Raw genomic sequence first — 18059 nt, forward strand, 5'->3', positions numbered from 1 at the left:
AGGAAAAAAGGTAGCAAATTATGTCTCAGAGATGGAGCATTGCTTTACCCTCTCAGTGTCCAAAGTATGACCATAGTGAGGAATATGTGTGGGATATTTTTGATCCCCTTGTAATAATCAATCAGACACTTGTCTTAGGGAAGGCAAAAAAGAGTTTATTGCTTTTTCATGAGAATAGCACTGGTCAGGGAGTACAAATATGCACAGCTCCAGAGCCAGTTTATATAGCCCTAACATGGAACCCCCACGCATCCATTGGCTCCTTCTCTCATTGACTGGGCCTCAGAGCTCACAGTCGAAAGGCGGGAACTTCTCCCCAAGAACAAAAGACAAAAAGGCATGCAACAGGTAACTGTTTGCTCAGCAAAAAAAAAAAAAAAAAAGAAAGGAAGCGGAATGGGGAGTGGTGTAAGGCATTGACAAGGTTGGGACGAAGGGGAAGTCGGGCACAGTACAACATATGTTACAAAGTGTGCTTCTCTACAAGGTTAACTAGCTGCAGATGTTCAAGGGAGTGTGTTGTAATAGTATAAGAAACAATTAACTCTTTGAGGAGGCTTCACTTCTGAGACATCATCTCTCACAAATAGATATACAGGTCAGTGGAGTCAGTGACAGTGACATCAAGAAATGGGTGGGTGATAAGTGTAGATGTGGAGGTGATCAAGGAAAATAGGAGTTGATGAAGAATAAAAGAAAACGAACCAGATGCTGAAGTTATCCAGGAAAAATGTAATTAGGTACAGTTTTGGAAATGGGACTAAACCACAAACCCTTAGTGGCCTCATGGAGATACTCCCTCCTCCCCACTCCTACCCATGTTATAGTATTTGTAGCCTTTCGTTCAGAGGAATATGTTATTAGATTAGCAGGTCATTACAAAGAAAAAAGAAAGATTTAGATGGTAGTAATGCAAATGTATTAGTGCTATATACTTAAAACAGAAATACAATTTGAATTTGAGAATACTGTTCAGATAGATGACATGAACTTGTAAGGTTAAATGAGCTAAGGGTATAGCAGATTCAGTGGTAGGAAGTACATTGGGAGACAGGTGGAGGTAAACAATAACAATTTAATTTAGGACACAGAATCTTTTGTTTCTGTTTTCTTATAGTAACTTTTACTGTTAAGGTTTGTGAGGGGACATTCCACATCAGTAATTTTTTGTTGGTATCTAGTAGTGCACACTCCTAAAATAAGGTTTCCAATATGCAATACAGACAACATATATGTTTCTTGTACTTAGTATTTTTATATCTATTACATTATTTTTATACTTAATGAGAAGTGTCTCCACAGTTTTAGTTTTAGACTTTGGGCACACCTTGTATTTATGGTATAGCAATTAATTGTTGCATTTACTAAGTGCCTGTTATATACTGAGCATTGTTCCAGGTGCTGGCAATACAACGATAGAAACCGTAGTCTTTGCCCTCAGAGAGTTTACATTCTATTATGGGGAATCACATGTACACATATAAGTAAATATGAACTTTGTACAAAATAAATTTTTGCAGAGAGGTTACTAACATCTGGGATCAGGAAAGACTTTATATAGAAGAGGCAGAAGTGTGAAGTAGGAATGCATTGTAGTCATGGGAGACACTGTCTTCAAAAGCAGGGAGATTGAAGATAGAATGTTGAGTATGTGGAGCATCATACTATGGTATTTTACCTCAGGCACTGTCTCCACATCAGTTATGCTGTGATGTTTTCCTTGGAGTTTTTTCCACCATTCTTGCTTTTTGCCAGTACTCATCATTTAATCTAGATAAATTAAGGCAAGTCAACCTTTTAATTCTCTTTTGTTCTACTACATATGTGATATCTTGATTAAGGAAAATCAGTTGTGTTGTAAGAACTGCAATTTCAGAACTTAGCACATTTAGCAATAATGTAAGGTGTTTTTGCTTCTATTTAGATACTGTTCTATTTGAAGAGCATGTTTCTAAGGCTGTTTCCTTAGAATTTAAAATTTTTGTTTTTCTGAGAGCATCTATTCTTGATTAAAGATGATGATCAGTATAGAAATTATTTCCCAAGGCTTTAATTTAGACTTGTTACATTGATTGAACATTTCACTTAAATGCTCACCTGAGAATGCATCACACTTTATAACTACTTAAGACATTTAGGAAATCAGAAAAAATAAGATCTCTGAAGGTGAGATTTGAGAGAAAAGACTGAGATGAAAATTTAAATAGTAAAATTTAAATAGCACCCCCACGAATCACATGGGAGTATTTGAGTGCCACAGATCTTAAGAGATTTTGGTTCAGAGGAAGAGACATTATTATGAGCTGAAGTGATCAAGGAAGGATTCACAGAGGGGATGACATTTGGGCAAGTCTTTGAAGACTGGATAGATGGAAAGGAGTAGGAAAATGAAGCCACCACTATTTCTTTCTCTTTATTACTGTAGAGAATATGCATGATATGCTTGGGAAGTAGTGAGAAGACTGGTCTGGCTAGAACAGACAGTCCCTCTATAGGGCATAGTTCTCCAGTGAACCATAATCAGTTAAGTATGACTTATGTAATTACACTGATTTGTTAACAAATATAACTGGATGTTCTAGAGGGAATTTTTGATCGGAATAGATGGAAGTAATGTGGCTTCCTGTGGAGGACGTGAGAAGGTACCTGCAAGTACAGAAAGGTCATAATACATGTAAATAATTACTAAGATGGGAGATTTTTTATTTTATTTTATTTTTTTATTTAACTTTTAACATTTATTTTCACATTTTGGGTTACAAATTTTCTCCCCTTTTCTCCCCTTCCCCCCCAAACCCAAGCATTCTAATTGCCCCTGTGACCAATCTGCTCTCTCTTCTATCCTCCCTCTCTGCCCTTGTCTCCGTCTTCTCTTTTGTCCTGTAGGGCCAGATAGCTTTCTTGACCCCTTAACCTGTATTTCTTATTTCCCAGTGGTAAGAACATTACATTTGATCCTAACACTTTGAGTTCCAACTTCTTTAGCTCCCTCCCTCCCCACCCCTTCCCTTTGGAAGGCAAGCAATTCAATATAGGCCAAATCTGTGTAGTTTTGCAAAAGATTTCTATACTAGTTGTGTTGTATAGGACTAATTATATTTCTCTCCATCCTATCCTGACCCCCATTACTTCTATTCTCTTATGATCCTTTCCCTCCCCATGAGTGTCAACCTCGGATTGCATTCTCCTCCCCATGCCCTCCCCTCCATCCTCCCCCCCACCCTGCTTGTGCCCCTGTCCCCCACTCTCCTGTATTATGAGATAGGTTTTCCTATCAAAATGAGTGTGCATTTTATTCTTTCCTTTAGTGGAATGTGATGAGAGTAGACCTCATGTTTTTCTCTTGACTTCCCTCTTTATCCCTCCACTAATAAGTCTTTTGCTTGCCTCTTTTATGAGAGATAATTTGCCCCATTCAACTTCTCCCTTTCTCCTCCCAATATTTCTCTCTCACTGCTTGATTTCATTTTTTTTTTTTAAGATATGATCCCATCCTCTTCAATTCACTCTGTGCACTCTGTCTCTATGTATGTGTGCGTGTGTGCATGTGTGTGTGTGTGTACTCCCACCCAGTACCCAGATACTGAAATGTTTCAAGAGTTATAAATATTGTCTTTCCATGTAGGAATGTAAACAGTTCAACTTTAGTAAGTCCCTTATGACTTCTCTTTGCTGTTCACCTTTTCATGGTTCTCTTCATTCTTGTGTTAGAAAGTCAAATTTTCTTTCCAGCTCTGGTCTTTTCATCAAGAAAATTTGAAAATCCTCTATTTCATTGAAAGACCATTTTTTCCCCTGAAGTATTATACTCAGTTTTGCTGGGTAGGTGATTCTTGGTTTTAGTCCTAGTTCCTTTGACTTCTGGAATATCCTATTCCATTCCCTTCGATCCCTTAATGTAGAGGGTGCTAGATCTTGTGTTATCCTGATTGTATTTCCACAATACTTGAATTGTTTCTTTCTAGCTGCTTGCAATATTTTCTCTTTCACCTGGGAGTTCTGGAATTTGGCCACAATGTTCCTAGGAGTTTCTCTTTTTGGATCTCTTTCATGTGGTGTTCTATGGATTCCTTGAATATTTATTTTGCCCTCTGGTTCTAGAATCTCAGGGCAGTTTTCCTTGATAATTTCATGGAAGATGATGTCTAGGCTCTTCTTTTGATCATGGTTTTCAGGTAGTCCCAGAATTTTTACATTGTCTCTCCTGATTCTATTTTCCAGGTCAGTTGCTTTTCCAATAAGATATTTCACATTATCTTCCATTTTTCGAATCTTCACGCTATGTTCTGTGATAATCTGTCTTTCTCATAAAGTCCTTAGCCTCCATCTGTACCATTCCAGTTTTGAAAGATCTATTTTCTTCAGTGAGCTTTTGAATCTCCTTTTCCATTTGGCTAATTCTGATTTTGAAAGCATTCTTCTCCTCATTGGCCTTTTGAACCTCTTTTGCCAATTGAGTTAGGCTAGTTTTCAAGGTGTTAATTTCTTCAACATTTTTTTGGTTCTCCTTTAGCAGGGAGCTGATCTGCCTTTCATGCTTCTCTTTCATCCCTCTCATTTCTCTTCCCAGTTTTTCCTCCACCTCTCCAACTTGACTTTCAAAATTCTTTTTGAGTTCTTCCATGGCCTGAGCCCATTGGGTGGGCTGGGACACAGAATCCTTGATTTCTGTGTCTTTGCCTGATGGTAAGCATTGTTCTTCCTCGTCAGAAAGGAAGGGAGGAGGTGTCTTTTCTCCGAGAAAGTACCCTTCAGTAGTTTTATTTCTTTTCCCTTTTCTGGGCATTCTCCCCAGCCAGTGGCTTGACCTCTGAATATTCTCCTCACACTCACCTTGCCTCCTGGTCCTCCCAGCCATCGTTTGGGGACTGAGATTCAAATGCTGCTTCCCGCCTTAGGGCTTTTGGCGGGGGCAGGGCTGCTATTCAGTGTGAGAATTAAGTTCAGATGGTCAGGTCGGAGCAGGGCCGCCTCTCAGGCCCAGTTCCCTCAGGGGGTTTATGTACAGACCTTCCACAATGGATCCAGGCTCCTGCCCGCTTGGGGAGCCCCTGTCTGCAGCCGCCTCTCAGCTTCTATCTCCTGGGGGGGCCCGAGCCATGGGGGCACCCCACTCCCCTCTCGACCCGCCAAAGAGACTCTCTCACCGACCCTCGTCACCTGTGGGTGGGGGGGAGCTTGTGCCGCCGCTGGAGATCCCTTCCCCGTAGCCCGTTCGGATCTTTTCCTCACGGTGTCGTGGCCGCTGCAGGGCTGCCCTGTGCTCCCCATCCCGGCGCCCAGTCCGCAGCGCGAAGGACCCCCGTGAGAGGTTTGCAGGTCTCTCCGGAACAGAAATCTCCCTCGCTCCAATATTCCGTGGCGTCTGGGTGCAGAATTCACCGTGGGTTGGTCCCCTCTAGCCGTTCTGTGGGTTGTGGGTTTGGAGCTATGTGTATGTGTGTCTTTCTACTCCACCATCTTGGCTCCCCCCCCTGAGATTTTTAAATTTAAAAATGTGGATGCTTTTTTTCTGATGCATTCTCAAAAATCTATTTCACATCAGCGTGAGAAATGTCCCCCTCTTTCTACTCCTTTAAAGATTTGTAGAAGTATTGTGAGCCACACCTTCTTCCTTCTTCTTTCCTATTTATTTCCCTATTATAAGATAATATTAGTACATTAATTTAGTCTAAAGTTTTTAGTCCCACCTGTTTTTGGTCCCAACCCTTACTTGTCTTTCTGTAACTGTGCATTCCTAAATGGTGTTTACATTCTTTCCCTCTTACCAAAGACCGAAGGGATACAAAGTTCAGGGAGAAACTATTCTCCTTGAGTATACTTGGACAAGGGGTCCTCAGTTGATCCAATAAAGGACAGTATCCTTTTTCTCCTTGCCTGACTTTTGAATGTGGTCAATGGATATGTGATTAAAGGGAAAACTAAGTCAATTTATGAGAGATAAATCATTGTAAATAATCTGGAAATGCTTCATCTTTAATAATCAGAGACATAAAAAATTAAAACTTACTTTTTACAGATCAAATTAGAAAAAAACAAAATAAATGTATTGCCAACAATACTTTCAGAAAGGGAGATAATTCATATGCTGCTGGTAGCATCTGCAAGTTGGTGTAACGTTTTTGAAGAATAGTCTGGCAATATATGACAGAAGTTTAAAATATTCGTGTTCTTTTGTCTAGTAATACTATTAGTAATATACTGTAAGCATATAATTAAAGAGAAATCTATTTGTGTGTGCATGTGTTTGTGTGTACACATATATGACAGTTTTATTTTTAATAGTAAAAAAATCTAGAAATATTCTACAAATAATCTTAACAGTTGGGTAGTAACTGAACAAATTGTGGCAGAACAAAATATTGTAGAACCATTCAAAGTGAAATATAAAAAAAGATAGGATGTCATACAAAGTAATGTCAAGTTAATGTAGAAACACTGGTCAATGTACATGTTGCTTATAGTTAGGTAAAATAACTGCTTATACATGTATATATATATATATGTGAGTAAACAAAAAGAGCAGTAAGAGACAGAGAACAACTAATATATTAATTTTCTTTTGAGTTTACATTTTTTATAGTTAGTAGTTTGAATATTTATTCATGTTCATTTTTTGTTGGGTTTATAATTAGTAAAAGATAAGGCAAGGGGTTGTATGTGGTGGTAAAGAATTAACAAGAATGTGGATTGTAGGATGCATACAACTCAGTTATGCTTATAAAAAGTGTTTACAAATTAAGTATTATAATTGATAATTATTATAATCAATAATTTGACAACTCAATATAGATAGCATAAAGTAAATCATTTTAAGGAAAAAAATTGTGCTTCAAATATCTCTGGTAAAGGCTCTCATATCCAAAATATGAAGGGAATTAGCACAAGTATGTGCAGTGGATAAATGGTTAAAGGATATGAATAAATAATTCTCAAGAGAATGATTGGAAACTATTAACAACTATATTAAAAGTTGCTCCATAATACTACAGTGAGAGAAACACAGCTTAAAACAACTCTGTGGCTCATACCCCTCAAATTTCAAAGACAAAAATAATTCTGTTTAGAAAGTCTGTGGGATGTCTGACACATTAATACACTGTTATGGATTTATGAATTGCTCAAACCATTCTGGAAGGCAGTTTGGAATTATGCCTCCCAAAATTACTAAAATGTCCATACCTTTTGTCCCAGAAATCTCACTGCTATTCATTTACCCCAAGGAGATGAAAGATAAAGAAGGAAGTCTTTATATGCACTATAGTATTCAGATACTTTGTGTGGTAGCAAAGAACTAGAAAGAAAGTAGGTACCCATCTATTGGGGAATAAGTAAACAAATTTTAGGACACAAATGTAATGGAATATTACTGTACCATCAGAAATCAAGGATATGAAGGATTCTGAGAAGCATCAGAAGAATTCGGTGAATCGATACAATGAAACAAGCGTAACTAGGAAAACAAGACAACATACACAATAACTATAGCAGTGGAAGTAAGAATAAAAAAACCAAAAACAAACCTGTGTGAGGCACAGAGACCTTTACCAGTGAATCAGAGACTCAGAGATATCCGCAGAAAGAATAGTTTTGACTTTCTCAAGCAAGCGCTCCCCCAGACCTCCCAGAAAGTGGCGCTAACTGAAGAGAACAGAGCTGTGTTTAGCTCAGCAGATTATATAGGTCCTAACCTCAATCCCCCCTCCTCAGGGCTCATTGGTGCAAGCCAATTCGAGGCAATCTACCCCAGTAATAGTTTTACACGTTAGCCCTAAAAAAAGTGGGGGGGAGGTATTCCTCCCTGCTATGTGTCTAAAAACAAGGCAGGAAAGGTTGGGAAAATACAGAGGGCAATCTGGGAAAATAAAGGGGGTAGTGTTGGGAAAGTATAAGGAGTAGTCTGGGAAAGTACAGAATATGTTGAAACATTTCTTCTATAAGGTCAGCCTACTGCAGATGCTTCAACAAGACACGAAACAATTGACCCCTTGAAGAGACTCTTTTTCCTGAGAGAGATCCTCAGAGATCATCTCTCACAGGCCCAAGCCTAGGGGGCAATTATAATTGTCAAGTCGGGTCCCAGAGGAAAGCTAAGAAAATTCTTCTCTCTCCAGTTCATAGAGGTAGGGAAAGGAGTCTAGGTGTATGACATATTGCATCTATTGTCAGATGTGATTAATGTTTTGTTTGAGCTTCCTGAAAATTTATATTTTAAAAAAAATATTTCAAGGGATGCATGTACTAGAAAGGCAGAAGAATAATATAGGGAAATAAAGGCGATATGACCAAAGATATTAATAAAAATACAATTAAAATCATCAGTTGAGAAGTTAAACTTGCATGCTTAAATTCCATGTGTGATATTCAGACACTTCTGTTGTCATCCATGTAAAAGAAATTTCTTAATCTAAAATGTAATTTTTTATGACCTTTCATCAGGATTTAAGCATTTAGTGATGCTTGTTTTTTCTTTCTTTCGCAGCACCGGTAATTAACAGATACTGCAGAAGAGTATCAGGTAGGTGTGCTCCTCTCCCCACGCCCTCGTTGAAGGGCTCAAGCTTTCTTTAACTGTGTATGTTATACTTGCACTTCGCATTATTTCCTCTAATAGTTTGTGTGCTTTGCTCACTTTTTCATGTGACAGTTACAGACAATATAAATGAATGTATTTTTGCATTTTACTTTTTATCTTCACAATCTGAAAATAGCCTAGATTTGCTATTTATTTTTCCAGGCTTCCTTTTCAAGAGTGCTTAATTTTGATTTGTGTTGGCTTTCTTTTTAAATTGCTGTAAAATGTTTGTTTTTCTGTTGCTGGTGTTTTCTCTAGAAATACAAAGTCTGGTCTCCTTTAAGATTTTAATCTCTACTTCCCCTTATATGTACTAATGACTAAATTCAAGGTAACAAGAACATTATATGGACAAAATGTTAGACCTAGTTGGAAAGGTGGGATTGTTTTCTGAAGAACGAGCAAGATTTCCCTTGAAGTTTAACTGTTTTTTAGTGTGTTAATGATTTCAGTTCTTTAAGGAGTTGGGGCGGTGGATAGAGCACCAGTGCAGGAGTCAGGAGGATCTGAGTTCAAATCTCACCTCAGACACTTGGCACTCGCTAGCTGTGTGACCTTGGGCAAGTCACTTAACCCCAATTGCCTCATCCTGGGTCATCTCCAGTCATCCTGATGAATATCTGGTCACTGGATTGAGATGGCTCTAGAGGAGAAGTGAGGCTGGTGACCCTCACAGCACTCCCTCACTCAAAACCACATCAAGTACCAGTCATGTCATTATTTCTCTGATGGCAACGAAGGACGAACACACACTTCTTTAAGGAGTAAACATGTTGTGATGAGAACAACATTGGATTTGGAGTCAGGCTATCTGGGCTCTGCCCCTTACTAGCTATTGTCATTTCAGACAAGTCATTTATCTTCTCAAACTCAGTTTCCTTATTTGTAAATGGGACAGTAACACTTAACTCAGGATTTTTACGAAGAAAGGACTGAGGAAATCTTAAAATACCATATAAACTTGAACTGCTTTTACTAATATTGGCTATTTAGTGACAAATCATACAAATTATTCTTCCAACATTGAATGTTAGTAGAACAACCTTAGCTGCTGGTATGATGATCTAATGTAGACATTTGCTCCCATTTTGACTTTAGTTATAATCATATTTGCATTGGCTTTCATGTTTATAAAGTAATTGGTATTACTTGCATTTTATAGATAAGGTAGCTGAAGCTTAATTGGTGTTGCTGGGGAATGGCGGAAGTAGGACTAGAATCCCTAATCCATTTGTTTTTCTAGTACCAACATTTAAGTATATATTATGTTCTAGGGAAACAAAGGCAAAAATGAAATCGTTCCTGCCTTTTAGAAGCTTACAGTCTGGCCAGGAAAGCAACGTAGACATATGTAGGTATATTCAAAAGAGATACAAGATAAATTTGGTGGCAAGGCACTAGCAGCTGAGGCTTGAGAAGGAAAGTAGAAATTCTAAAAGAGGTAAAGAGAGAATGCTTTTCAGGTTTGGAGGGACAGTCAGTGCAGGGGTTTAGAGCAGGGAGAGGAGAGAGTAGGTGGAGTGTTATACGTGGAACAGTAAGATCACTTTGCTTAGACAGAATCTGTAGTAATAGGTAGTGTATGAGAAGGGAAAGTAGTGTGTAATAATGCTGGAAAGGTAGTATGGAATCTGATGCAAAGAGCTTTAAATGATTAACAGAGGAGATTTGAGTCTAGAGTTGATAGGGAACCCCTGGATTGAGTAGGGGAGGTAACCTGCTCAGACCTTCATTTTAGGAAAACTGCTTTGGCAAGCTGGAGCCATCCTTTGGAGGATGGATTTAGAGTGGAGAAAGATTTGAGATAGTGAAACCAGTTAAGTTGTGGCAGCAGTCCAGATGAGAGATGATAAAGACTTGAACTGGTGGGGGGTGATTTTGTGAGTAAAGAAAAGGGGACACATGGAAGAGCTATTATGGAGGTTTAAACAAGCTCATTGGATATATGAGGTGAATGAGCGTGTCAGGGCTGGAACTGAGGTGTTGAGCCTGGTTAACTAGAAGGATAGTGATGCAGAAATAGGAAAATTTGTATAAGGAGTTGGCTTATGGGGAAAGATGATGAGTTGTTTTGGTCATGTTGAGTTTGAGATGCCTAAAGAATAATGCTGTGTAGGTTTTGGCACTCAGAGGAGAGATTTTTTTCTGGATATATAGATATTAGATTTATTAGCATACATATGATAATTAAGTCTACAGGCACTAATAAGGTCATCAAGTGAGAGAGCAGAGAAAAGGAGCCAGGACAAAGTTGAGGAATACATCCGTAATTGGGGGGCATGACAAAAAGAGATTGAGAAGTGATCAGAAAGGAAGGAGAAAAACTAAGAACAAGGAGTGTTATGTAAACCTAGAGAGGAAAGAATTCAGAAGGAGATATGCAGTGTCAGATGCTGCAGAGAAGTCAAGAAGGATGAAGACTAAGGCCATTAGACTTTGTGAGTAAGAGAGCATTGGTAGCATTTTGAAGGAAGCAGCTTCAATTTAGCCATGACTTACAGGGCCAGAATGCACGAGCGTTAGAAGGAGAATAGTGTTTATAGGAAATTGACTGAGAAAAGTAAGGAAAGGATCTGCAAACCATCGGCCAATGAGCTTAACATGTAGATTCAGACATGTAGAGAGGTAACAAGTATCATGACATAAAGGAATGATAAGGCAAAGAAGAAGGGCACAAAGAAGACATACTTGAGGAAAATCTGAGGAGGGAGAAAGCTATCAGTCAACCAAGAAACATTTATTACTTACTGTGTGCGCTCTGTGCCGTATATGCAGGTTAAGAATTCCTGCTTCAGAGAGAAATAAAATTATTGACAAAGTTGATTCTGTCCTCAAGTAGGCATTGCATAGAAACTCTCAGGCCAAATGCTCATTTCCTCATGTGGAAATCATTAATTGATGTTAATAATATTGCATAGAACAAAAGAGGCTACAAGGAATCATGGAGTGAGCTAACCTTGGAGTCAGGAAGACCTGAGTTCAAAGCCAGCTTCTGACACATAGCAACTGTGCGAACCTGTGCAATTCCCTTAATATCTCAGTACCTCAGGCAGTATTCTAAGTTTATAAACTGTAGAGAAGATGCTGGTCTATAGTTGTAGAGCAAGTTTATTTTTCTGAAGTTCCCTGATCCTATACCCATCACCATGTGTTTCATTGCTATGTGTCATTGATGAGTATATACTCTTATCTAAATAAAGACATTCAGTACTCCCCCATAACGTTTTTATAGTATATTTCTAGAGCTACATTAGCTTCACTTTTGCAACATCTCTCCAATATGTCCTTTCTCTCTTCTGTCACCCCACCATTCAGGTGCAGGCCCTCATCATCTCACACCTAGACTATTGCAATAGCCTGCTAATGGATCTGCCTGCCTCAAGTTTCTCCCCTCTCCAATCCATCCTTTATTTAGCCACCAAAGTGATTTTCCTAAAGCACAAATCAAACTATCCCCAAGACTTTATCCTGGCTCCTTTTCTCTGCTCTCTCACTTGGTGACCTTATTAGTGCTGTAGCTGTGGTCCTACTCATTTTTTAAAATTTATTTTTGGTTATATCTTAACTTCCAAAGTGTCTCCTTCTCTCCCTTCCCATTCCACACTAGAAAAGGCCATCATTTGACACAGATTTGTGATTATATGTAAAACCATACCCTGCGTACTTCTGTTTATCAGTTCTTTCTTTGGAGGTGGATAGCATCTTCCTTTATAGGTCCATAATTTATAGTTGATCGGGGTATTTATAGTACTCAGAATAACTTAGTTGTTCATGATTATTTTTTTAAATAATATTGCTGTTACTGTATATAACATTCACTTCATTCTGCTCACTTCATTTTTCATTATTTCTTTTAAGTCTTTCCATGTTTTTCTAAAATCACGTAAAATCAATGAGCTCATCCTTTCTTACAGCACAGTAGTATTCCAGCACAATCATACACCACAGCTAGTTTAGCCATTTCCCGATTGATGGACATCCCCTCAGTTTCCAGTTCTTTGCCATCACAAAGAGAGCTGCTGTAAATATTTTAGAACACATAGGTTCTTTTCCTTTTGCCTGATCACTTTGACAAACAGACCTATTAGTGATACTACTGGGTTGAAGTGTATACAAAGCTTTATAACTCTTTGGCCACAGTTCTAGATTGCTCTCCAAAATGGTTGGATCAATTCACAATTCCACCAACAGTGTATTAGTGTCGCAACTTTTCCACATTCTCCCTGACATTTGGCATTTCCCCTTTCTATCATTTTAGCCAATCCGATAAGTGTGAGAGACATCTCAAAGTTGCTTAATTTGCATTTTTCTAATCAATACTGATTTAGAGTATTTTTTCATATGACTATCTATAGGTTTGATTTCTTTATCCTGAAACTGCGTGTTCATATACTTTGACCATTTATCAATTGGGGAATTACTCATATTATAAATTTGACAAAGTTCTCTATATATTTGAGAAAAGAAGCTTTTATCTGAGAAACTGAGGCAGAAAGAATATGTGACTTGCCCAGGATGACATGGCTAGTAATTGCATGAGACCAGATTTGAACTCAGGAAAATCAGTCATCCTGACTCCAGGCCCAGCACTCTATATACTATACCTCCTAGCTGCCCGTGCCTTTCCCAAACCTTGATTCTAATGCCTTCCCTCTTTTAATTATTTCCCTTTTATCTTATGTATAGCTTTCATATACAGCACATAGCACAGTGCCTATAACACATAATAGATATTTAATAAATGTTGATTGAATGACTGTACTCTACCTCCTCCGATTTTTCTAAAGCATTTTGTATTCTTTGTGTCCTCCTTTGCCCAGTCATACCTTTATATTGTCCTTGTGCCTGTTACCTCTCTATTCCTTTCCACTAGTAGAATATAAGCTCCCAGAGCGGTGGGGCTTGCGCCATGGCTTATCTCTTTCTTTAGCACTTAGTAAAGTGCTTTGTGCTAAAGAAGAACAGAAACAAGAGTTCAGTAACCTCCTGGTGACTAAGAGAACTCTGGGTAGGTAATATGAACCTCAGATCTAATGCTCTGGATTGTAGCAGGGATTATGGAGTAACTTTGTATCAGGTATCTCTGATAAAAGTCCGAATTCCAAGATACAGAAAGAATTAGCACAGATGCCATTACCCCCAATGTGTAAGTGAACAAAGGATATGAACAAACAGTTCTCATAAAAAGAATTACAAACTATCAGTGACTGTGAAACATTGATGCAAATCTCTAAAAGTGAGAACAGTACAAATCAAACAACTGAATGTTCACCAGATGCCTGGAAATTGGCAAAGATGACGAAGATAAAATAGTAAAGTTGGATAGGCTGCAGCACAGTAAACACACTAATAACGCACTATTGATGAGTCTGTGAATTGGTTTAACCATTCTGCAAGGTGGTTTGGAATTATGCTAGCAGAGGGATTGATTAAAATGCTCATACTTTTTACTATACTTTTTACTACATGGTAGATTCTTACTAAATGTTTATCGCTGTCCTTTGCATTAAAGGGGAAGAATCATGGGTTTCAAGGAAAATTGAATGAAATAAAATTGTGTTTACTCATTCTTCTTTCTCAGGTAGAGGAGAATATACATATAACACTTTTTTCTTCTCTTTTTTTCCTGTTCAAGTGTGTGCTGAATCTTTCAATCCAGATGACGAAGATGATACAGAGCCAAAGGTAAAAAAAAAAAATTAAAGTTTCTTTCAGCTAAGTCTGTTGTTTGGTGAGGTTGGTTATTGAGATTTACTTCTCTTCATTAGACTAGTAAAATGTGTTGTACTTCTATCTAATTTAAAGAAAAAGTAAACAATCTGTGATGTGTACAATGAATTAATAGTCTTTGAAAGATTTCTGAAATGTCCATTTATTGTCTGAAAATAACATGCATTGCAAAACTCATGATCAGTTTTTTACTAAAGATATTTAAAACAAAAGTAATTTTGAAGTACTTTTCTCATTTTTCTCTAACAGGTTGTTATGGTATTTGTTATTAGATCAATTGATATTCTGTTTTTCCTTTGTAGAGAAACTACTTGGATTATTATCTAAGCAGATTTAATTTATGATCTATGATTAACTACTATTATTAATTTGACTGAAGCAATGAATTTAGTAAATTCATTTAGTGAATTAATTTAAATTTAGATTTAGTGCCTCTTCTTTCCACCACTTTTAAGAGGAAAGAAATATATCATAATTTTCTTGACCTAATGATGTAATCTTGCATTCTCTCCAAAAAAAAAATTAAAAAAAGAAAATTACTTTTTATTGTATTTATTTTGTAGGTGGTTCATCCCAAGTCTGATGAACAAAGATCCAGACTTCAGGAAGCTTGCAAAGATATCCTTCTCTTCAAAAATCTTGATCAGGTAACAGCAATGTTAAAAGCATCTGTACAATAGTAATCAATCAGTTTCTTTGCTACTTAATATATAAATAGACTTAACTGCCTCAGACAAGCCAGCAATTAGAGATTTCAAATACATTTTCCTTAGGAACACTTTTCTGATTGGAAGCAGCCCAGAACAGGAGAATAAACACTGGCTTTTTAGTCAGAAGACCTGGCTTGAAATCCCTCACGTGGTTCTGTGTGATCATGGTCAAGAGGCATTCAGCCTCCCTGGACCTTCATTTCCTCAACTCTTAAAGGAGGAGTTTGCACTAGATGATCTCCAAAGTTCTTTCAAGCACTAGATCTATCATATATGATCTTCCTGTGGTTATTTTATGAAACAATTCAGAAGTAAATGTTTTTCACAGAATATAGATTTTTTCTTTCAACATTTAATGTGGACATTGCTTGGTACTTCCCTTATACCCCCTCTATCCTACCCTCTTCCTATAAATAACAAGTCAAATTGAATACCATTTGAAGATCATTTGATTGATAAAATTTGCAAGTAAATAGTCAGCTGCTATATTAACCCAAATCTTCAAATGAATAGGGTGTTACATCTTGTTTCTACTGTATACCAGAGAGTGAGTCATGAGACAGTGAAATGTTTAGTCCCTGAAAAATGACCCTTCTAAATGATGGGCTCTTCTTCTGAAGTATAGCAATGCAAATAAAAAATAGCTTCTCTGCTTCTCCCCTGAGGACCCCAGGCACACATCCCCATTCTGTAAAGAGACCTGTTTGGGTTTCATCTTGCCTGTAAATCTTAATACTTTGGTGGTGGGGCACTGAAATGAATTCCTTTTATGATTTTTTTCTAAATTATAAGCTCCTTGGGGATAATAACTTTGTCTTAATTATTTTTTGAATACAAAATAGGCAGGATTTGGATTAGTGGGATTAGTCTTTGTATTAGCATACAAGAATGGATTTTAAACTGTTTCAGTCAGACTTAGAAAAAAAAGATTTGAGAGTTTTTGAAGAGGAGTAGATGCAGAAGAAATTGGCTTCCCTTCTTAGCTACCATTTTATAAGATTTTTAAATGGAAAAAATAGCCATAACACTTGGAATACCTCATTAGAAGTGTCAAGGCAGGAATGTTCAAAAACGTACACCCTTCGTGTTCTTTATTAAGAAGTTGTCATCTTAAACGCTGCATTAGCTAATGTACTATATATAAATATGTGTGTGTGTGTATATATACATATATACACATATATATGAAATTAGTTTATAATAAAATTTTGCAAAATGAATGAGAAAACTGATGTTTGGAAAGATTTAGTGACTTACCTATGGTCACACATCTAGCCTTCATTCTAGCTGGGATTTAAAGCAAGATATTCCAACTCTAAATTCTATACTCTTTCTTCTTTATCAAGATGAATTTCAGTAAATCAATGGATAGATGAATGAGTGGTTTTCATAGCTTTGATCTGTCTCAGAGCTACCATGAGACCTACCTCAGAGCCCTATTACAAGGTACCCTCTGGTAGGAGTAGTAAAGCAGAGACACTTCCCTATAGCGTGTGAGGTTTTCAGTCCTTGCTGTACTACTGTATCCTAGAAAATTTGCTTAGTCAGGGTCAAAAACTAGCCTTGCATTACCCATAGGGAATGCGGCAAGGAAGAGGATCCAGATCGTTAGATTTGGGGTTCATGGTACTTCTCTAGAATCCTCTTAGTACTCTATTGGAACATTTGTATGATCTCTGAGCATAAATAAGACTGTGTTTCTCTTCTCACATAAATAAAGGATATTAAACATGATTTGTGAAGTTTTATTTCTCAGCCTTGAAATTAGCAGAGAAGTAGAAAGTAACAACTTCCTGGTACAAAAAAGACAAATATGGTAGTTTAGAGTAAAAATTAACAGTTAAAAAGCTCTTACTCTTGCCAGATATAGTTATCTACCAGAGGCCAAGCAATGCATATCATGGAAGAACAAACTCTTTTTTAATGTGATATTTAATATCTATTGTTTCCTTCTGAAATGATGGAATAGAAAAAAAAAGTTTCTGCAAAACCAATTAGCATGCAAACTCACCTTAATTTTGGAGACTGTAATTTTGCTTTTGGGTTTAAAATGATAGTTCTAAATTTTGGATAAAAAGTTAGTCACTATTTGAATTCTTTGAATGCCTGAGGTGCTTTAGTCATGTGGAGATTTGAGTTAGGATTATAGTTAGATATAATATCTGTGAAGTAACTTTAGGTAGTAACCACCATACTTGTTTCCAGATACTGACAGATTTTCAAAAATCCATAAAAAAGCATATGTCTTACATTTAAAGGTCATTTTTATCATGTCACCAAGACTGTGATACGTATGATATTTTAAAGCTTTCATTTTGATTTTCTGTGCCAGTCCTATGTGGAAGGAAAAGTTAAAGTGAGAAAAAGACCTTGTAAAATTGTATCATTATCTCCAGTTATAACAGTGCTTACTAAATGCTGTTATTCGAAGTATTAATTAGTATATAGTGTAGCATGTTACACTTATTTTGGCTCCGAGTTCTGGCTTTTATGAATTTCAGTTTAATGTAATTTCAGAGTAAACAAAGTACTTGAAACCCTGTAGAATAGACAGTTACAGGTGATTGATTGTGAAAGAATGATTATTGTAGAGAGAGTTGGCCGTTGTCATGGATTTGACGTAGTCTTAGAGTTTCATAGTCTTAGCCTAGAATAATGGATCAGATCCATATAGCGATGGGGCCACTAAACCATACATAAGAATCCCTGGGAGCAGCGAATTGACTTAGAAAATCACATTGACATTATTTATGTTCTTTTGTACTGTTAGTTTTTTTAAAAAATGTTTTCCAATTACATTTTAATTTGCTTTGGGACTTAACTACATCTGGCCTTAGAACATGGAGAGAGATTAAGTGATTTGCCTGTGGCCGCACAGACGCTACATGTCAGAGGCAGGTTTAGAACCCAGGTCTTCTTGGCTTCAAGCCTGGCCTTCTCTCTCTGTCTCTCTTATGGCCTTCTGCCTTTCGAGTGATAATACTCTCTCAGAAACCGTTTGCAGACTCACTTGTAATATGTGGTGTATAGACATTCCAACAGCT

General features: G+C 37.3%; 1 protein-coding gene across 2 annotated transcripts in view; it reads left to right on the forward strand.

Annotated features, from left to right (window-relative positions):
- PRKAR2A (protein kinase cAMP-dependent type II regulatory subunit alpha) overlaps positions 1-18059 on the forward strand; it is a 120718-nt gene that overhangs the window by 50380 nt on the left and 52279 nt on the right. For both annotated transcript variants that reach the window (XM_072651755.1, XM_072651760.1), the window contains exons 2-4: positions 8483-8518; positions 14211-14260; positions 14869-14952. In XM_072651755.1, coding sequence (XP_072507856.1) covers positions 8483-8518; positions 14211-14260; positions 14869-14952 — 170 coding nt within the window. The remainder of the gene's footprint in view (positions 1-8482; positions 8519-14210; positions 14261-14868; positions 14953-18059) is intronic.

This window comes from Notamacropus eugenii, chromosome 1 (genome assembly GCF_028372415.1).
Source record: "Notamacropus eugenii isolate mMacEug1 chromosome 1, mMacEug1.pri_v2, whole genome shotgun sequence".
Classification (NCBI taxonomy): Eukaryota; Metazoa; Chordata; class Mammalia; order Diprotodontia; family Macropodidae; genus Notamacropus; species Notamacropus eugenii.